Source organism: Doryrhamphus excisus, linkage group LG10 (assembly GCF_037039965.1).
Source record: "Doryrhamphus excisus strain RoL-2023G ecotype Guam linkage group LG10, RoL_Dexc_Guam_v1.1, whole genome shotgun sequence".
NCBI classification, from domain to species: domain Eukaryota; kingdom Metazoa; phylum Chordata; class Actinopteri; order Syngnathiformes; family Syngnathidae; genus Doryrhamphus; species Doryrhamphus excisus.
Window position 1 is genome coordinate 12,932,063 of NC_136366.1, and position 21,931 is coordinate 12,953,993.

General features: G+C 42.4%; 1 protein-coding gene across 2 annotated transcripts; it reads right to left on the reverse strand.

Moving 5' to 3' along the window:
• Window positions 1-222: 222 nt before the first annotated feature.
• On the reverse strand, window positions 223-21,279 carry LOC131113003 (nipped-B-like protein B). 2 transcript variants are annotated; one of them, XM_058064214.2, is made up of 47 exons: window positions 21,142-21,279; window positions 20,043-20,193; window positions 19,301-19,466; window positions 17,271-17,371; window positions 16,603-16,714; window positions 16,366-16,523; window positions 16,047-16,174; window positions 15,864-15,954; window positions 14,766-15,254; window positions 12,948-14,693; window positions 12,745-12,876; window positions 11,227-11,355; window positions 11,074-11,136; window positions 10,907-10,996; window positions 10,719-10,828; window positions 10,547-10,633; window positions 9,845-10,076; window positions 9,618-9,769; window positions 9,470-9,550; window positions 9,286-9,386; window positions 9,079-9,208; window positions 8,915-8,997; window positions 7,185-7,317; window positions 6,956-7,099; window positions 6,806-6,892; window positions 6,521-6,723; window positions 6,347-6,449; window positions 6,180-6,278; window positions 5,909-6,055; window positions 5,693-5,827; window positions 5,531-5,629; window positions 5,404-5,457; window positions 5,226-5,334; window positions 4,733-4,869; window positions 4,522-4,662; window positions 4,357-4,450; window positions 4,092-4,246; window positions 3,929-4,019; window positions 3,678-3,851; window positions 3,407-3,597; window positions 3,206-3,313; window positions 2,587-2,787; window positions 2,361-2,507; window positions 1,937-2,298; window positions 1,684-1,858; window positions 1,400-1,588; window positions 223-930 (listed from the first exon to the last, which is right to left on the reverse strand). In XM_058064214.2, exons 2-47 carry the CDS (start codon window positions 20,104-20,106, stop codon window positions 571-573), a joined length of 8,283 nt encoding a protein of 2,760 aa, XP_057920197.2. In that variant the 5' UTR covers window positions 20,107-20,193; window positions 21,142-21,279; the 3' UTR covers window positions 223-570. The 2 variants fall into 2 exon arrangements, with proteins under 2 accessions (XP_057920197.2, XP_057920196.2); XM_058064213.2 differs by lacking the exon at window positions 21,142-21,279 and adding an exon at window positions 20,650-21,068.
• Window positions 21,280-21,931: the final 652 nt, after the last annotated feature.

Below are 21,931 nucleotides of genomic sequence, written 5' to 3' on the forward strand. Positions count from 1 at the left end.
TTTATATCATAATACAATTATATACTATTCGAACCGGATATTTATATTACTAGTGTGTTTGTGACTATTACACATTGTACATTATTCTGGATAGTTAGTTACAAAAAAGTAATCACAGGCAAGTAAGAAAAAATATCATTTGGTGGTTGCTGCTATTTAAATGTTACATTCTTCTGTTACAGTTTGATGAATCAGTTTCATGAATAAGTCAACAGAGTGCTGTTTTAAAGTCCAAAAACACTTTATTAAGAACATGGTCAATACACTAATTTCCAACATTCACTTTCTTTTTTTTTTTACAGAATTATGTTCAGATATAAACATATTTTAGTTCAACTATAATACAAGTCAGTGGGAGTAAAAATGAACCGAGTTGCTGCACAACAGCGAAGGAGCTCCCACGCCAATGTTTTCCCCAAAACATTTCCTTCTGGTATGTTTCTTATGTTCCTCTATTAGGTCCTTAAATAGAAAAGAGATTTGAATGTCTCTGTAACATACTGGATCCACGTGGGCTGCCAAAGGTCTGTATGTGTGTGTGTGTGTGTGTGTGTGAATGATTTCAGATGATCAATGCTTTGTCCCGTCCTTGGCGGCATATAGTGCCCGTAACGTCTGTGCCACTTTGTTTGTAAGCTTCAGTCCACTAGTTAAGGAGATTTTCTTATAAATAATGTCTGACTCCTTGATATTGTCCACCCAAGGCACCTTCTTGCGACCGTCTCGTTTCTTGGCCACAACCCATGGCCCTGAGTAAGAACCGGACATCCAGTGTATACTGTAGCCACTTTTGGTCTTCTGGACCACCCGGGCGATCTGCGGTCGGTCTTTGTATTTGGGACAGCAGATGGCGACGACGTCCATCGCCTCCACCCTCTCGTTCATGTTGGCAGAATCCTCTGCTGAGTCGTCACCTCTTTTTGACTTTTGCTGTGGATACAGGAAGAAACAATGCTATACCTTACAACAATGTACATTTTTCTCCCTTTGATGAGACATAAGTACGGTACGTCTTCAAAAAGGCATCCTCTGCCTTTTCCCTAGTGATTTAAATTACCTTTACTTAATAAATTAAACAATACATTTGACGGTATTGGTAAATTATAAAAAATATATTGATAAATATAGATATTTATTATAAAACATACTATATTGTAACATTGTCATTATAATTTCTTTGAAAAAATATTATTTTGGAAAAATATTTGGACAAACACCATGGATTTACTGGTAAATATTATGATGCCTACTATGTTGTATCATATATTAGAATTCTTATATTTTGATACATATTATTAAATATACATTTATATTATATAAAGCTTCCTTTTTAATAAATACTCCAAAAAACATTATACATTTCCAAATGGTGTAATATTGTAATTTTACAATATATTACCGGTGGGGGATCTTCATCCTCGCTCTCCTCATCATCTGACTCAGCTGGCGCCGTGTGATTGTTGTGGTTGTGGTTTCGGGGTTTGGGCCCTCTTAGCAGCGAGGTAATCGCCTTGTTTCTGGCATTGGCGTTGGCTTCGCCATCCTCTTCCTCTTCCTCACGATCGAGGTGCTCCATCAGCACTTTGAACTGCAACACAAAGTCCCCAATCAACCAAATAAACTCTAAACTTAGATCCACGGGTTTAAAAGTGAATACGCCCCTTAAAGAAGTAAAATGCTTACATCTAAATACTGTTTGACAATATCCCTCTTGGTTTCTTTGCTGATAGTCGTGCTGCTAAGACCACCCTTGAGGAAGTCCATAGTCTGGCGGGGGTTGAAGTGCACCTTGGATTTCCTGTTTACGGCCTTGTCGTACACTTTGGCCGACTCTGTTGGCGAGTACTTCTGGATTTTGCTGTAAAATAATGTGAGTTTATTACACTTCTGCACAACCAATTATCTATCATATAGAAAAAATTGCAGTCCTACTGACCTGTCTGAGAAGCCGTATAGATTCTTCAGATGCTGCTTGAGCATGAGCAGCAGCAGGATTCCCTGGGAAGCAATGGAAAAGTCCAGCAGAGGCTTTGAGTCCTCAGGGAGCCGGGCCATGACGACGTCCTCGTCATCCATGTCGGAGTCAGAATCCGCCTTTTTCCGCCCGTGGACCTTCTTGTCCTCCTCATCACTGCTGCTGCTGCTGCTGCTACTGCTGCTGCTGCTACTGCTGGATTGGCTACTGCTCCCTTGGCTGTCATCATCTGAGCTTTCTCGCATCTTCCTGGGTTTCTTCTTCTTTTTCTTCTTTATCTTCTTCGTCTTCTTAGGCTTTGGCAGCGGTCCTTTTCTTAGACACTACACAGAGAGCATAGTGTATTTGAGATTGCATCAAGGAAAAGCTTCAAGTGATTTCTTACCTCCTTGAAAGACTGAAGCAGGTTACTCCCAGAGACAGACAGAGTGATGTCCACATGGTGCATGATGAAAAGAGGCTCCTCCTGCGTCTGGTAAGGGAAGCAGGCCAGGTTGTCTGCTACAAAGAGCAGCAAGTTCACCTCTGTTCTCTGCAGGAGCAAAATACAATATTCATGTCTTATCCCGGCTGTGCCAAAATATACCAATTCAGGAATAAACTGGACTCACAGAGCTGTCGTCAAACATGTTCAGCAGCGAAATGAGGAAAGCTCGCCGATGTTGACGGTTCCCCCGGACCAAAGTGTACAAGTGGGAGCAAAGGGCAGAGTCGGTGTCTTGGTGGCGGAAACCTCGAAGGACCACATCTGTGGATCCAACGATGGCTCGTTGGACCTGATAGGATAACTTCAGCCCTGCTACGGCTTTCATCTGTTGATAAAGAAGTCAACAGTTAGAATAAAATGTTTAAAATTGTATTTTTGAGTTTTTTGTCTTGTAGTGAGTAGGGGTGTGTCCTGGTAACATGATGGCACCTGTGTCAACATAAAACAAATTCATAGTTATTATTATATACTGTGAAATTGTGTGTGTGTGTGTGTGTGTGCGTGTGTGTATGTGTGGGTTTTCCCAGGATACTCCGGTTTCCTCCCACATTCCAAAAACATGCTAGGTTAATTGGCGACTCCAAATTGTCCATAGGTATGAATGTGAGTGTGAATGGTTGTTTGTCTATATGTGCCCTGTGATTGGCTGGCGACCAGTCCAGGGTGTACCCCGCCTCTCGCCCAAGTAACTGCTAGTATACTTTGTACGCAAGGTTTCAAAGTGCCCTAAAATGTGTACTCACATGGATAAAGCCTGAATATTTCTTGTCAATCTCCACCAGCTGTTGATCAGCCTTGTTCTTCATGGTCGGCTCAGGGTCGGTTCCCATGGCAATCAAGTATGGTACGCACTGGAAAAATAAAATAAAAAAAATGTTTGTGGTTTGAAAAGCTTGTGATTGGGCTTGTAAGAAGTGGTTTGGCATTTTAATCATCAGATTTACCTGCACAGGGTGGATGAGGCCCTGGCTGAGGGTCAGCGTGATGACGCTCAAAGCAAAGTGTCGCACGGTGGACTGGGTGTGGAGGAAGGACTCCAGCACATGCTTCAGGTAGATCTGGATGATGGAGCTGCTCATGCCCGAGGAGATGTCACCCATCTCCTTCAGATCCTCCTGTTTGGCCTTATCCTTCCCTGAATATAAACAATAAAAAAACAATCAATTTTAGTGATGTGAGACATCAAAGGATAATAATTTATGAATTGGGACTCACATTCGCGATCAGCCTCCTGCATCCTTGAGTCCTCCTCCTGTAGGTATGTCTGTAGGTTTTTAAGAACCTGGATCTTCAGACTGACTAAGCAGTGCTCATCAGAGAGGGTGGTATTGTAGAGGCTCTTCACGTCTTGCACAAACATGAGCTCCGGGTGCATGATAAACTGGAAGCCTGAAACCAGAGGAATCATTTATATGCTGTGGAACATTCATGACGAGACATACTGTATGTTAAAACTGCCAAAATACCTAAACCTATCAAGGCCTTCATCTGGACTTCTTCATCTTTGTGGACAGTGAAGTACAGGAGAAGCTCCAACACTTTGTCCTTTATGACGATCTGTAAAAAAACAAAAATATCACAGTTAAAGAGTCTGAGTTGCCTCAGTTGATGCGAAGAGCTGACATTTACCTTGTTTGCGCCTTTGAACTCCTCTTGGTCAAAATCAAAGTGTCGACATAAAGCTCCCACTGTAAACAGTGAGCGTAGCAGCGTGGGTTTGTTGGTGACCAGAGTGGAGCTGTTGGGGTCTTCCTGATGCTGGGTCTTGAGTTTAGCCAAAGCACCTGCACAGTGAGACAAACAGAGTAAAAAAACAAAACAAAAACAAAAATCCTAACATGTTATGTTTGGTTATGCACATTGTTATGTTAACTTAGATAGACTTCGATCTTACCATAGAAGCGATTGAAACAAGCCCAAACAAACTTGTAGTTGTGCGTCACCTTGTTCACAACAGCACCAAGACAGCTTACACAGTGTTGTACAACCTATAAAACAAATAAAGATATTATATAATATAAATAAGCAACAATATAAGGGTGTGGCTAATGAGACTGACCGTCATGCCATATTTGATGATGAGCTTCATGAGATCTTCTTCTATGGTGGTGAGGAAATTCTCACTAGGATTGTCCATCAGAGGCACAACCAGCTCCAGGATCTTAGCAACGTTGCAAATCACCATGAAGTCGTTCTGAGTCTGAAATGAGAGAATAAAAATACATTTGCCTGCCACTAGATGTCACTATCTTACAATGAACAAGCCTTACGTTGCACTTGGTGGTGAGGTGGGGCTGCATGGTCATGGCGTGTTTGACCATCAGCTGTGGTCTGATTTTGCTGAACAGGTAGAGGGTGGTGATGCATGCTACCAGGCGACCGGAGTTCACTCCTTTGTCCTCACAATCTGTACCACAAAAAGAAAGCAGAAAATCAGCATAAAAAAATTCATAGCAGTAAAAATATGATACAACAAATGCTCCAATTAACAAAAACATGTGTACATATACATGTAACTCCCAGCTGTGCATGAACTACAGTTCAATCTAAATTAGAAAAAAATTATCGCTTATCAGTATTGATCTTGAGAAGCAGGAAGTTATCGGCATCAGCTTGAAAAACAATATATTGTGTGTATTATCCCTACAATTTAAGTATATAAAACACTGGCTACAATTAGTTGTAACCACTGTAAAACATACTATAAATATCAACCACAAAAACAACAACTCCCTTAACTTTGACTTAAAAAAATGCATTTACCTGCAATAGGCTCCTCATATGTGAGTATGTGCTCCACCAGATTGTCCACCAGCTGACTGCAGGCCTTCTTAGCAGGTTTGTATGACGCTGCTTCTTCTGATTTAAGCAGCTACAATGAAAAAGGATAAAACAATAAAAAGCAATCCTAGATACATGAGATGTGATTCATTAGTCTTACATTTTGGAGGAGCTGCTCAAACCAGTCATAGCCGGAATCTTTACACGCAAGGACCTGGGATGAAATGGAAGCAAAATCAAACATCTTTTGCACCACAGCGTAGTCAAGCATTCAACCAACTACGTACCACATCTGTGATGTTGAGGATTTTTCTGGTCATGGCATCCGTGTCGTGACTGGGGGTGGGCGTGAACCAGAGTTTCTGGAAGGTCTCATTCACCAGTTTCTGCAGGAAGAAAATATTGTATAAATATTGACTAAATGAGAAGAATTAAAAAGCCAAACAAACCTTAATCCCCTCCTCGTCGTTGACCCTTCGAATCATCTTAACACACATCTCTGTGATCTTGTGGAAGTCGGGCAGCTCCAAACAAATGTCCCTCAGGATCTTAATGACTCGCTTCCTCACGCTGATACCTGTGTCCTATTGACAGACAGAACATGTCACGGCTTTGCCCTTAATCATGTCCGTATCATCTGATGTCATTTGGGGTAAAATTGTTACCAATATCCTCTCAATGAGCATGTCATAGTACTGCTCGATGAGCTCGGGGCGACTAAGCACAAAGCGACCGACAAGCTCGACGGCTGCCTCTCGCACACTAGTGGAGTTGTCCATTAGGCGGCCGTGAACCCCACGCTGCATGTCAGACTGGAAAGCAGAATAAAAGATAAGTTATAGCTACTATTTGACTGTTGTGGGACCTCTGAGATGTATTTAAAAATCAAACCTTTCCAGTTTATGTCAAAGAGAAAAATATATCGGAGTGTCTTACCCTTGCTAGAATACTCGGATCTACTGCCACAACCTCAGACAGACACTTCATGGCTTTGGTTCTGACTGCGATGGCGCTCTCGCCGAGGACTCTTAGAATCTACACAGGACAGAAAGCGTTCACCGTGAGCAATATGATGCTTCATAAATACAAGACCCTTCTTTTACCTGTGATAAATAAATGTCAAAGCTCTGGGCGAATGGCCTCATGGAGGCCAAATATCGAACAATGAGACAGGAGTCCTTGTAGTCCATTGTCTCAGAGGTGATCCTGGGATAATGATGAGCATTTATTAAAAACATCATTGCAAAGATTGACTTCCAAACGAACGCGTTGCTTACCTGGTGTGTGAGTTCCTGATGACTTTGCGCAGGAACTTTTTCCGCATTTCAGCCCTCTGCATTATCTCCTCGGTTGTGCTGGTGTCGTTGGAATCGTACAGACCTTTCAGGTCCTCATCGTCGTCATTGTGAGACTTCATGGCCTTGTCCGCCTCGCTTGCGATGTCCCTGTACCACTGGGCAATGTAGAAACTCCTGGCAAACTGTGCCAAACAAACAGAGCAAACGGTGAGTCTCCACTTTTAGTCAGATACTATAATGAAGATATTAATGACACACTCTCACCACTAGGGAAGGATCGACTTCACTCTTCTCCTCGATGTAGCTGAGCAAAGCCCTTTGGAGTTGCTGTGTCTCATTATGGCCCGGAGACTGCAAGGACATGATTAGTGAGGGGCATCTGAAAAACAAGAGCTCTTGAGTAGTTTACGCTACCTCTTTGAGGATGCGGTCGATAGCCTTCTGGTCCATCTTGCTATTCACGGTGTCTTTGCGAAGGCGAGAAGCAACAGTGCCGAGGTAGTCCAGCGACGCCACCCTGAGCGCCATCTCCGTCTGCTTGTTACTGAACTGGTGCACCTAGCGCACAAAGAGAAAGGCAACCATCAGTGGCCGCATTGCATCTCTCTGGGATAATCGCTGACTTTGGAATGATGTTGCTCACCAGGAGGCGACCGAGTAAACTGAGCAGCAGTTCAGCAGCAGGCCATTCGGGTTTGTTGACAGTGGACAGAAGATCATGGACAAAGTTCTCAAATAGAGGCCTGTAGTCGTCCTCTCCTTGCTTACTGCCACACCTGGCACACACACAGCGGTCACAACACAAGCATAAGGAGGCTAAATACATCTAAAGTCAAACAATTCAGAGTTTGATCAAAATCTTGTGGGGAAAAAACACTCAAAAAGTTACACATTTTGTTATTTCTTTAGCTTTTTTTCTGTTTTCCAAGAAAATACAAGGATGAAGAGTCTTGAACCAGTCATGATGTGCTTTATATATCACTATATTGACACTTACTATGGTACACATTATGTCATTGGATGGTCATATCACCTTGTATTATGTATGTATGTATTATGGAAAGCAGGAAGTGAACAAATGTAACCGTTACTGATTGTAAGGCGGCACGGCGGTCTAGTGGTTAGCGCGCAGACCTCACAGCTAGGAGGCCGGGGTTCAATTCCACCCTCGGGCATCTCTGTGTTGAGTTTGCATGTTCTCCCCGTGCATGCGTGGGTTTTCTCCGGGTTCTCCGGTTTCCTCCCACATTCCAAAAACATGCTAGGTTAATTGGTGACTCCAAATTGTCCATAGGTATGAATGTGAGTGTGAATGGTTGTTTGTCTATATGTGCCCTGTGATTGGCTGGCCTCTCGCCCGAAGACAGCTGGGATAGGCTCCAGCACCCCCGCGACCCTCGTGAGGAAAAAGCGGTAGAAAATGAATGAATGAATGAATACTGATTGTAAAAGTACCAGATGGACGGGTAGGATTTAATAAGCTTTGCTTCTTCCTACTCCTTTTGGACATGTGGAACTGGGAACTGATTATGTGATGCACTCAATTGTAATCTGATGCATGTTCAAATGAAATAAAACCATTACCAAAAAAGGTGATGAAGACCATAAACAGAATTTAGATGTAAGAAAGGCAGCATCTGTCCTGGTTGCTCAGTACAAAATATTAAAAGGTTGAGTATAAGTGCACAGTAATCACCCCCGAAGGATACGTAATCTGTTTCTGCTGCCACTGAGCCCGTTGTCAAAGCACGAGTGCACAATGTATTCACATATACTGTATACCTATTCATTGAATACCAAGAAGGAAGACACAAACAGCTGCATATTAAATATTGTCTGCTACAAACCAAGTGTGTGTTTGCCACACACTTTTGAGCCACTTCAAAATCATTTAATTTCATTTTCTACCGCTTTTCCTCACGAGGGTCATGGAGGGTTGCTGGAGCCTATCTCAGCTGTCTTCGGGCAACAGGCGGGGTACACCTTGGACTGGTGGCCAGCCAATCACAGGGCACGTATAGACAAACAACCATTCACACTCACATTCATACCTATGGACAATTTGGAGTGGCCAATTAACCTAGCATGTTTTTGCAATGTGGGAGGAAACCGAAGTACCCGGAGAAAACCCACGCATGCACGGGGAGAACATGCAAACTCCACACAAAGATGGCCGAGGGTAGAATTGAACCCTAGTCTCCTAGCTGTGAGGTCTGCGCACTAACCACTGGACCGCCACGCCCACTTCAAAATCCCCAACTGAATTCATTGCCTGTGCAATTAAAAACAATCTTTACAATGGCAGTTAAATTATGCCCTATAGAAAAAAAATAGTGTAAGGTGCGAGTCGTGCTGTGGCCAAAAATGACTTACTTTTTGAGAAACACAGACAGGAAGTTCTGAGCCGTTCTCATGGCCGTCTCATATGAATTTGTGATGAAGACGTCTTTGTCCACCTTTCAGAAGCAAATATTAAAAGATTTAGAATGTTTTCCACATAATAACGATACAAGTCAAAGTAATTCCCTGCTGTGCACCTTCTTATTATGTTCATCTTCGGCATCCTTTGAAGAAGGCAGCTGCACCACGCACTGGATGAGCTGAAGGACCAAGGCGGTGACCATCTGGATATACTTGCCGCTTCCGTCCAAATCGCTGCTGTTCAATCTGAGAGAGACGTTGTTCAGCCAGAATAAGTGAATGTCATTTCATGTGAGTTAAATCATCTTCATCCTGTCATTTACCTGAAGTTTCGAAGGTTGCGTTTACTTGAGGGCAGCCTGGCCATGGAGCTGAAGATCTCTTCTAGAATGAGTTGCCTGTGTTTCCTGTAGCGAGAGAACACCTACGGCGGAGCAGAATGAAGTATTATCCGAAAACACATTAATGAGAAAGACACATTAAACAACAACGCAGCGTCATACTTACTGCGGTCACCAATGCGATGGCACTCAACTGCAGCTCACTGACGTTCTCCACAAAAAACGGCGTGATACCAAGCGCAGACACCTACATGGTGGAAAAACGATCAGACCATGTTATGAAGTCATCATGAGCCCTAAAATGAGAGCCTCACCTGGAGGATAGTGGTGTCTGTTAGCAGCTGGATCTCCACCAGTTCCGAAATGCTGCAGACAATGTCGCACACTTTGTTGTAAAGCAGAACCACCGTCTTCTGCTTATGGGCGGAACACTTTGCTTTCTTGCCCTTGGAATTGTGCGAGCCACCTTGGAAACCAATAAAGAAACTTTTAATGCCTTTGAGTAGTCAATTAAGTCACACTTGATGATTGTAACATTGACCTCCATGGGAATCCACTTTGTACGCAGGGTCATACTGGGGGTACAAAGAGTTCTGCATGTGGAACTTGGTGTACTGCAACACCCTCTCAATGACGTCTTCGATGAAAACAACCTTGGGCATACGCGGCGACGTCATGATATTCAGCGCCGTCAGACAGGCGTCAGCTGACTTTGTCACACGCTCCAAAATGAGGTCGCGCCATAACCGCTCCTCGTCCATGGAGTCGTTGCCCTTCAAAAACAAAAAATATATGAAAAAAAATTATGCCATGAGGGGACTAGAGCACTGGTATTGAAAAAGATCCATCCATTTTTTATACTGCTTATGCTCAGTATCTGACTTCACGGGTATGCTGGAGCCTATTCAAGCTCTATTTTGTCACATATAGACAAACAACCATTCACACTCACATTCATATCTATGGACGATTTGATGCAGTCAATTATCGCCAAATATTACAACATAATGTTTACGGAATGTGGAGTAATTCCATAAAATTACGAAAACCGGAGTACCCAGAGAAAACCAACAGACCCAGAGAGACCCAAACGGAGAATCGAACCTCGACCTCTCTCTTTGCATAATGTATGTACAAAATATCCTTTCATTTTTCATTACATGGCCCTCACTTCAAAGGGTTTGGACACTGCTGCCCTAAATGATATTGAAAGACCCAAAGTAAAAATTATAATAAAACTTACTTGGTTCATTAATGTTGAAAGTTTAACACTATCCTGAATGTTCTTCTCCAATATGTTCATAAATTTCACCATTTTCTCAGATGGAAACTGTGGAAAAGGAAGCACACTTGAATTGATGATCAATTTCCACAGATTATTTACTGAATTTTGAGTGTGTGGTCATGGCACAGACCTTATTAAAGATGCCCATATCTTTAATCTTAGACGAATCGCTACCCAACTCGCTCAACTGGTGCTTTCCAAGCAGCAACTCTTGTGGTATTCCATCGTCATCGTCATCATCTGAGTGATGGAATCCAAAAAAAGTTAAAATGTTAAACATCTGTACGAATAGGGCACCACTATGTCAGCCATATTTACCTGCAGCAGTCAAGTCCACATCCTCCAGACTCTCCAGGATGTTGTCTACAGTGGCAGTGAATCTCTTGAATGTGGAAGAATCCATCAAATCTGCAGCATAAATTAAAACAAATTTTAAGATGATGACTTCATCTGAAAAGACAATACAAAAAAAAAAAAACACATACCCTCAGGTCGCATCTTCTCGTATGCCTTTCTCTCTTTATGCTTCTTCTTCAGTTTTCTGGACACTGAAAAAGGGAATAACAAATAAGAGACATTTGTAATTTAAAAAAATATATATATTTCCTTTATCAGCAGATTTTGTCAAAATGACTTACAGTCACTTAAATTTGGTGGTGGACCACCATCGCTCTCATCTGAGCTCCAGTTTTGCTGGCGTTGACGGCCCTTTTTGGCTTCATGCTTCCATGTCTTGTCGTGACCTTTCTTCTGTCTTTTCCTAGACACTGAAAAAAAAATATCGTCACAACACAAATGACTGTATATCCTCCAATTACTGCCACTATTATATTACCACCCTATAACTGCCAGGCCAAAAAGCAAATAACCGACAGGGTCTCCAATTAGTGCTGGGTCAAACAGCTGTGGCTGTAGACAACCTCTAAATGTGTTTTTTTTAAATTAATGCCACAAGATGGCTATAGTATCATAATATTATGAGTTGTTAGAATCAGTAGCAGTTTTGTCTACCTTTGCATGCGCTTTAAAATTTTTGGTGTGAAACTCATGTGTGATACATTTGTTAAAAATTAAATCATCATGACTATTAATGCTGGATGAACTGTTTGCTCCTTATCTTTATTAAAACATTGGTTCTGCCTGTGCTGTATTGTAAAATATACATAACAAATGACCACATGGCCAATCGCCAGCCAATCACAGGGCACATATAGACAAACAACCATTCACACTCGCATTCATACCTATGGACAATTTGGAGTCGCCAATTAACCTAGCATGTTTTTGAATGAATGTGTGAGGAAACCGGAGTACCCGGAGAAAACCCACGCATGCACGGGGAGAACATGCAAACTCCACACAGAGATGGCAGGGGATGGAATTGGGTCTCCTAGCTGTGAGGCCTACGTGCTAACCACTCATCCACCGTTTTTTTTATTATTATTTATGGTAATGGTTTTATTTCATTTGAACATGCATCAGATTACAATTGAGTGCATCCCATAATCAGTTCCCAGTTCCACATGTCCAAAAGGAGTAGGAAGAAGCAAAGCTTATTAAATCCTACCCCTCCATCTGGTACTGTTACAATCAGTAACTGTTACATTTGTTCACTTCCTGCTTTCCATAATACAGTTTAAGGTTTTTTTTTTAAATTATGTACCTCGTACCAAAGTACGAGGTGATATGTTGTTGATTATGTTGTTGATGATTATGTTGTTGCTTTGTTTTGTTTTACAAACAAAATACATAAGGTGTTGTGACTGGAGGATTAGCCATTTATGTAAAATACATTTCACTTTCACTGTATTCTATTATATCATTTAAAATGCCTGTTTTGACTTGACCTTTTTTTGTCTTTCCAACGAAGATGTTTCAAAATAAGACATTTCAGAGCTGCGATTATACCTTGAAACTGTGATATTTTTGCCCAAAGTCATCAGACCATCAGAATCTCATACCGGCCCACGCCCACTTGCAATTAACACTCTGTCTTCTGTTTAACCTAATAGGACATTTTTCCCATTACTATAAGTATTTCAGGTATAGGATCAGGTATCAAGGAAGGTGTTCCTTCCTGATAATATGTTGCAAATTGCTTGTGAATGCCACTCTTCAATATATACTGCATATGTTTTGTTCAAGTGAATGATTACCCTCATCGCCAGAGCTGTCATCATTGTCGTCCTCAACATCTCTCTCCTCTTCATCCGAGTCACAAGTATACTTGGGCGTCTTGCTGATCATACCGTGCCTGCGCTTGTTTGCCTTCTCGCTAAATGACGAGTCTGTAAGCACACAAGATGTGAGTCAACTTTCAGCATACTTACATACTCGACTCATACGTCAGCTTTTTTACCTCTAGATTTGTGACAAGAAGACCAGTTCCTGGACTTGTACGTGATCTTCAGTTCCTTTTTGATGCCCTGTATGTCGTCGGGGCTTAGTCGCTTAAGCGTCACAACAGGCTTGGAGCCTTTTTTTAAGTTCTCAACCAGCGACTTCCTCTCCAGCAAAACGCGGGGTTCTTTCCAGTTGTCAACAACGGCAACGGCGTGTGGCACTTGGGGACATTTATCTACGCCGTCCCGCTTGACTTTGGGGATCACAAAGTTCTTCAGGCTTCTGGAATTGCCACCTAGCAGATATGAAGGGAATTCGCTCTGTTTGGTCTCAAGGGAAGGCTGTTTGCTTGCAGCCGGGACACTTTCACCCCCACATTTCCTCTCTTTTTTATTTTGTGGTGACTGAAACGTAGATTTGTCTGTCCTTTCTCCGAAGTTCCTGCTCCCATCCTGCCTTATTTTGTGGTCCTGCTTCGGCGTAACATCCAAAGACTGGTCATGTCTGTTATCCTTTGACATTTTATGTTTCCTTGCCTTGTCGTCCCTCTCTTTGAATCTGTCATCCGTCACCCTTTCCTTAACTTTGTCCCTATTCCTCTCCTTGTCCCGATGCTTGTCTTTTTCTTTATCCCGCTCCTTTTCCTTAGCTCGATCTTTGTCCACATCTGGATCCTTCTCCCTGACTCTGTCTTTCTCCTTGTCCTTTTCCTTGTCTCGAACCCTTTCTTGATCCTTATCCCTGCCCCTGTCCTTTTCCCTATCTCTAACCCTATCTTTCTCCCTACCTCTGTCCTTTTCCCGGTCTCCATCTTTTTCCCGAAATTTGTGTTTCTCCCTGTCTTTCATCTTATCCCGATCTTTTTCTCGATCCTTATCCACATCTCTGTCTTTGATCCTATCCCTACATTTCTCTCTTTCCCTATCCACATCTGTATCTTTATCAGTATCTTTCAGTCTATCTTTATCTCTTTCCCTATCCGTATCTCTGTCTTTGTCCCTGTCCTTGACTCTATCCCTACCTTTCTCTCTTTCCCTGTCCACATCTGTATCTTTATCACTATCTTTCAGTCTATCCCTATCCGTATCCCTGTCTTTATCCCTATCCTTGTGCCTATCCCTTTCTTTCTCTCTTTCCTTATCCACATCTCTGTCTTTTTCCCTATTCCGATCTTTACCTGTGTCATTGTTATCTTTCATTTTCTTCTTCTCCCTGCCTTTGTCTTCATTATGAGCAGAGTTACGCTCTGCCTTGGTTGGGCTTCTCAAGGGTTCTGGCTGACTGGTGTGATTCTTGTCCTCCTTGTGCCGAGAGGTGGAATCTTTGTTCTGCTTCACCCTCGGCAAGTCCCCACGTCCTTTGCCACTGTCACTTTTACTGTCAGTTCTGTGTTTGGATTCCGGCTTCTGCTTTGGACGCATGCCCAAATGGGATTTCTCACAGTCGTCACTCTGCTGTTTATTTATGGACGAGCGAAGCCCGTCAACTTTATCCACCGCCGCTTCTGCGTTGAAGCGCAGAATGTGTTCGTCGCACAGATGCTTGGCGTCGAGAACCACGATGGGCTGCCTTATCCCTCGGCCAGCTTGCTGCAAATCGATACTGACCATCAAGGCGGGACGAGCAGAACCATTACTGGCGGCGTTCATCTTCTTGGGCGTCAACTGGCTGCTGGCATTGTTGCCTCCTTGTATTGCGAGTCCGTCCTCAGCGTCTGGCTCCTGGGGGTATGAGTCTTGCTTGCGTTTTTTCAGCGGCTTGTCTACAAAATAAGAACACACTGGTTTAGCATATGAAATGAATACAAATACAACTTGCGCCTATCATGAAATACCTTTATCCTGGACTTCTTTAGACCATCTCTCACTGACGGACTCGCGTTCTGTCCTCTCAATCTCGGCGAGAGCATCGATGTCAGCGTCATCTAGCACAATGGCGGCAGAGACAGAGCCACTCTCATTGATGTTTCCCTGCTCCTCCGCAACAAACTTGCACTCCATGTCCTGCTGGTCAGCACTCAGCAACTCGTTTTTACTGTTCATCACATGAGCTTTGCTGTCCACCTCTGTCCTGGGAGAGTGCTCTTCATACTCTTCCTTTTCTGTAGTCTTCACCCGGGACAGCTTTAAAGTCAGCCTGGCCGAGTCTTTCACCGGAGATCTCACAATGTCGTACAAGGCGTTCTTGTCCACGTGCTCGCCACCAACTTTGCTCCTTTGCTTCTGCTTCTTTTTGCGCTCGGCAGAAGAATGATGCATGTTGGGGGATGCGCCAGGAGGGACATCGGCAGAAGGTGACTGCATGATGAGTAGAGGTCTTGACCCTGCAGAGTATGAAGAGTCATTTGCCAGATATGCACAGGTTTAAGTATATATTTGAATGTAGGCATTTGAATGATGCTTTTTCTTTGGCTGTGATTGCATGTATTTTCTGATGTCACTACATCATTTAAATAAATAAATTATTAAAAAACATCAGTGAAATAAATTATAAATGATTACTGTTTTATGTTAGACTACGGTCTATTATTAGTAAAAACATTGAAATACAAGTGAGATGTAGTACTCTGTAGTACTCTGGTCACTAGGCAGCCTTAATGACACAAAACACTGAGACATTAGCTTACATTACATTACATTAAAACTGCATGAAGTCATGAAGTCAGCTATGGCATGGCCAACATGATAGAGTGGAAAAAAGGTCTCCTCCCATTCTGTATGGAAGTGCAAAGTTTTGGGCACATATAAGTATATACTGGGTAAATAAAGGTAAAATAAAAATAAATAAATAAAATAAATATACATATAAGTTTGGGGCATACTGAGTGTAAAGGTGACATTGAATGCTACATCGCAGAAATGAATTTTATTATAGTTCCACTACACATACTTTATCTCTCATCTATTTTGTACTTGTTTCTATAGCAACATACATTTAGCAGGTTCTTCGCTGTCATCGGGGGAACACACAGACTGTGGTGACTTGACTGGAAACAATGCAGCCATCATGGACTGCTCATTGTCCTGCCAAACACAAAAACATTCATCCAGATTTTTTTCATGTGCACTACAGTGTTAATCAATTTTGTGTCAATCTTTTTTTTATTTTATTTTACTTCATTTCCGAGTCGGTGTGCGATGTTGACATAGTCGTCATCAGAGCCTGGCTTGGAGTGGTGATTAGATGGGTTACTTGATAGTTGTCCAGATACTTTACTATGGAGATTTCTAATATTTCCTGCAACTGGAACAAAAATCATATTGTTAGTTATGTGTAATGGGGTAGCTCGTGATACACTCTTTCTACTCATACAAGCAGGTTCGATAAGACTCTTCATGTCGTGACTCTAGTGCCAGGCTACAAGTCAAAGTTAGGCTGGATTAAGATCACCTCTGCTGATTCCATCAATTCAGCAGACTTGCCTGGGGACCCACCTTGCTGTGTCTGCTGGTGTTGCGAGTAACTGGGTGGACTGTACTGCATGTAGTCAGCAGGACTCTGAGGAGTATAAGGACTCGGTATGGGGCTGTTTGAATGCGTCTGCTGCGATATGAACGGCGCCCCCGACCCTGACTGCTGTGAAGTGAAGCATCTGTGAAGGAGTTGGGATGTCATTTTAGTTCAAAAATAAGTACATGAGGATCCAATAAAGATTCTCTTTCGTATCTTACCCAGAGGACCTTTGAGCGGTGACTGGGGTTGGCTGATAGTTTGGTGCTGGACTCCTGTGTACCTGATTTGGTGAAATCTTATACTGCTGAACGGGTGGTTGCTGTATCACACCTAAATAAGAAGAATATTATAATATGAATATTTTCAACCAAAATACACATAAATCATATATCATTACTTTCAGTAAAAAATACAAAAAAAGATCACATCATCAGATCTTATGTCAATGAAAATTGTAAAATTTTTACTGGAAAGCTGTATACAAAGAGGATTTTTTAAGTGGCATTGTACTTGTTTGATAAAACCACACATGTTCACGTGGTCTTTTATTGCGGCCAGCCTAGGGCACACCTTTAAAATAATAATGCTTTCTAATCTTGACGTGCCACACCTGTGCAAAGGAGCAGCGCTCACATAGATTTCGACTGATTTGTAAACAATATTTGAGAGAAATACAGTGCTAATATTTTAATTAGCGTCGAATCAAAGTGCTTCTACATAAACTTCACATTTTAGACCCAAAACTGAGACATATGTGCCTTCAGTTTGCAAACAGGCAGCCTTATGCCATTTTGCTTCATGGCAAAAGGGAGCAAGCATGCACAAACGCCTAAGTTTGGTCTGCAGAATTTCAGCTTCCCTCCTGTGTGGAGCTGCATTGTCATACTTTTGTCTCGGAAGATCTTGGGGTTTCTGGACAGCAAAGCTTGCAGGAGCACTGGCATGTCACCCTCGGGCTCATCATTTCCCAAGTTGTCCTTCAGCTCTCTGTGAAAGTACACAAAAGACAGAAAAACGGTCAGCAAAGGCACAAAGTGGGCAATAGATGATGTTTTTCAGCACCGCCGTCTTCTATTTTCAATGTCCATCCAATTGTGTGCTGTGAAACCCGATGACATACAGTCATCCCTTACTACATCATGGTTCAAACATCGCTCCCTCACTCCATAGCTGTTGTCCAAAAATTAAGCAATTAATTAATGATCACTCTTTCATGGTTGACAATGGCCGACTATTAGTCCAAAAATATTAAAAGACCAGCAGCCAGTACCAGTACCAAATGTAGTAATCTGGTCACTAAGCATCAGTAACGTTACATTGATGTGACATTACCTTACATTATATTGCCTTAACAAAAACAGTTCTCCTCCTATTCCTTGTGGAAGTGGTATATTTTTGGCTTCTTACTTTGTCATCCTTCCTCACAGTTTCCAACACTTGCTTAAGTAAAAAAAAACAATTGTAGAATAACTAGTTAGCTTGCTATGCTTATGGCAGTGGCTATTGCGTATGTCCCTGCAGGGATCCAACAGCCTCCGTGTAAGAGTGGCGCAATGTAGTGTAAACAAATGCAGCAGTAGTACAGCAGTCCCCATTATTTAACAAATGCATAGGTATGTACTGTATGCCAGATGCATTTCAGACTGACGCTGAAAGGCTGACATTCATTTTTTTAATGCCATGCGATCGATCCACATTACGTGCTAGAAAATACAATAACAAGGACCTTTCCCAGTGCTAACGTGTGAGTTAGTCTTATTATAACTTATCATGTCTATTATAGGGGTGTTATTTGACGTTTACAGGACTCTAATAATGTCAAAATGCATATTTAGAATGTCATAAACAGGTTTTCTTTACACTAACGCTGAAAATCTAATTTTTTTATAGATTGAATCCTACTTTGCAGAAATTTGCTGATCGCGGTCAGATCTGGAACCAATTAACGGCGATAAACGAAAAGTGACTGTATTTCTTAAAGATACTCTTTTATGCAAAATTTACTTTAATGATGTTAGAACAGTAATACAGTGTGTGTCCCTAGAGCCTGTTTATGAGCACCAAACATCAATGATTTGCTCCACTTTTGAGAGAAGAAGCCCTCCAACAGTGGGTTCTTTCAAGTTCTGGGTTTTAATAACACCATGAAGGAAAAACCTCCTTCCTCATAGATATGATACCTCTCCTAGCTAAATAGGACAGAATTGTCCCTTCTTCTTCATGAAAAACATTTTCGTGAGCGCGTAAAATTTTCTTTTCTCTTTATAAGGCACAAATATCCCCTGTGACCTTTTCCCGTAGCACTTAGACCTTGCTGAAGCGGCCACGACCCACCACTGCACGCACCACAAAGTTAGACCACATCAGAAAACTTGTTGACCAGTGTATATGACCACCACTTCAGAAAAAAATCAGGCTTTACTACACATCTAAAAGTCAGCTGCAGACATGGGAGCTGTAAGTTGGATCATTTTTGTTCTTCTTTCAAATGTGCTAACCTTGCAGGATGTTGCTGCTACAATGAAACCTGACGTGGCTGCACGGTGTGCAAGTGGTTAGCGCGCAGGCCACAGACCTAGGAGACCCAAGTTCGATTGGCCATCTCTGTGTGGAGTTTGCATGTTCTCCGTTTGCATGCGTGGGTCTTCTCCGGGTACTCCGGTTTCCTCCCACATTCCAAAAACATGCATCTAACAATGTAGGGTTACAGTGTATATGTAAAAAGTGAATAAATACACTTCCTCGAACTACACACTCTGACACGGACAAACATCTAATTCGCATTAAGGTTACAAAGCGGTGTTCCCAGCAGGAATTGAACACTTTTAGGCTGCTAGACACTTCCAATACACTACCGAGGGACGTTCTCCTCAAAGTGTTGAAACATCACCCAATACAGATAGCTGTGTGACTCACATGTGTTCTGTGGACACCTGGTTGAGGCCACGCGCCAGCTGAGTCACCAGACTGTCGTCCCGGCACACCAGCAGGCTGCTGACCTCTTCGGAGATCCTTCCATTGTAAAGCAGGCTCTTTGCGGTGGTGGCAGGGAGAGGAGAGGGCAGCGGAAGTTGGTTCAACACTGTAAAGGACACAAAAAATATCACTGATGCTGTTTTTATACTGGTTTCAATAGTGTCACAGGTGAGCTAGACCTAACCCAGTTCACTTTTGGGGGGAGAGGCGGGTTACACCCTGGTCTGGTCCCAAGTAAATCACTGTACAAGGTAACTACAACCAATGGTAATTTTATGATTACACGTTAATTATTATTTGGGTTATATAAACTCTGATTTTTCCTACTCCTTTTCAGACATGTTGGATGTTGATGTTTTGTACTTTAACGTAACATTGTTAAGCATGGTGAAAATAAACTAAAGCATTACCATAAAATCTAGACAAAACATTCACATCTAAGGACAATTTGGATTCACCAATTATCACGCATATTTTTACACTGTGGGAGGAAGTACCAACAAAAGCACAGGGAGAACATGCAAACCCCACACAGAGATGTTCCAACGGTGATTCGCACCCTCTTGAGACCCTGTACCCTGTCTTGACTGTGAACCTGACAGTGGCCGCTATTGACATTTTAATGCATTTTGTGGGAGTATAAGAAAAGAACAATATGATGCAGGGATGTTGCTGCACTTACGGTCGGTGAGGCTAGCAATTCCAGCGAGAGTCGTGATGGGAACATGAGGCATATCACCATTCATGCTGAAGATAAGGTCAAAGGGTCGAGTAGATGCGCAGGCTGCTCGATATCACCAAGGTCTTCTCCTGTTCCTCACATCTCCAAAATGCTGTGGAGTGGAACAATATGTTTAAAAAAAAAAAAGCAACCATGAAACAATACATGTGTTATTAATTTGGTTAAATACATTTCCCAAATAGTGTTCCTCTTGAATTGGGACATTATTCCTTAAATTTTGATGTAGATACTGTATGGAGGCCTTCTAGCTAGCCTGCTTGGCAAGTTCCATGTCTGACCCTGAAGGTGCCACAACCCTTCCATCCCCCGTTGTTCTCCTTTTAGCCTGTCCACAAATACACAGCCCTCCTGGTAGCAACGTAGCCTCAAAGGTTTATACACAAAAAGTCCAAACACCTAGCTAGCTTTTTGTTAGCATGCTCCTAGCTGAAGGCTAACAACAAAACAACACAAAAAGGATGGCACTTCACCAAAACGGTGTCTCGTTTTCTTGTCTTTTGTGTTACACCGTCATAGCGTTCGTCTGAAAATAGCCACATTAACTCACCTTAACGCCAGCTGTCACTGTGTAATTAGTTGGTTATTACGACTGCTTGACGTGTAAGTAGCATAAGAGCGTCCGTGGAAGTAAAGTAGTCCGGGGTTAGCCGGCTAGCAACAACTGGAGATGTGGCTATGCTAGCTGGCTAACTGGAAGTTGCCTGGCACTGGATCGGAACCAGCTAGCCGCTAGCCGTGTGTTGTCTCGCCCCGCTAGCGCACTGCTGTCGGTATCGGTTCGGAACGTTCACCGCAACGTCGCGTCCCACAAATCTTGGGTCTCGCCACAAGAGGACGCATAATAATAATAATCACCGCTAGGGAGGCAACGTTTGAGGGGGGTACAAAAGCACAAGAGCCGTCACTAAATCACCGTCCGGAGCCCCTCTTGGACGAGCCAGAGAGCGATCGCCCAAGGCCGCCTGGTGTACACAATGAGGCGGCCTCCGCAGGGACGATGGAGGCGTTTATTTGTGTCGGATAAATGTGCCTTATTTACCTCAGGATGTGATGAGAAAGAAGTGGCTCCGCTGGTGGAGGAGGTGGAGGAGGTGGTGGTGGTGGTGGAGGGGGAGGAGCAGCAGCACTAGGATGGCAGCTGGCTGGAGGTGGAGAGGAGACTCTAGCTCCCTCTCCGTCCCGCCATCCGAACAGCTCCTCAGAGGGGAAGGACAGTAAACCCCCGCCAGGGAGACACACACACACACTGGGGACCTTTTGTCTGGACAGCCCTTGGCTAATCTCGGATCGAAACAATGAAAACATCACTGATACAGGTTTACCAACCCAGAATTCGACCAAAACTATTAAAGATGTAAAAAAATTCCACAACCCAAACAAAAACGGGACTAGATTTTAAAAAAAAGGTTGCTTTTTTCCCTTTTTTTAGGGTGAGGGGACCTCCAGTAAGCTTATGTACACTCTAAAAAGTAATTCAGAGTATATGTTGACACCACTTGATTTAATACATAAATGCAATGTAAAAAATGTAATTAATTGATTTAGATAAACTTTCTAAGTTGCTAACTTTATTTTTTAAGTTATGTTCAAATAATAATGTTGGCTATTACATGAATTTAATTTAGCATGTCATATACACTCAAATTTTATTGTTGGTAAGCTTAAAACAAAATTCAAGTTGCCATGACTCAATAAAATTAGCTTGGTAACATAATACACACACACACACACACATATATATATATATAGTTACTGCTACTTAAAAAGCTGTGTGCATTGTTATTATAATTAAGTAGACAACAAATTAAACTACTTTGAATAAAATGATG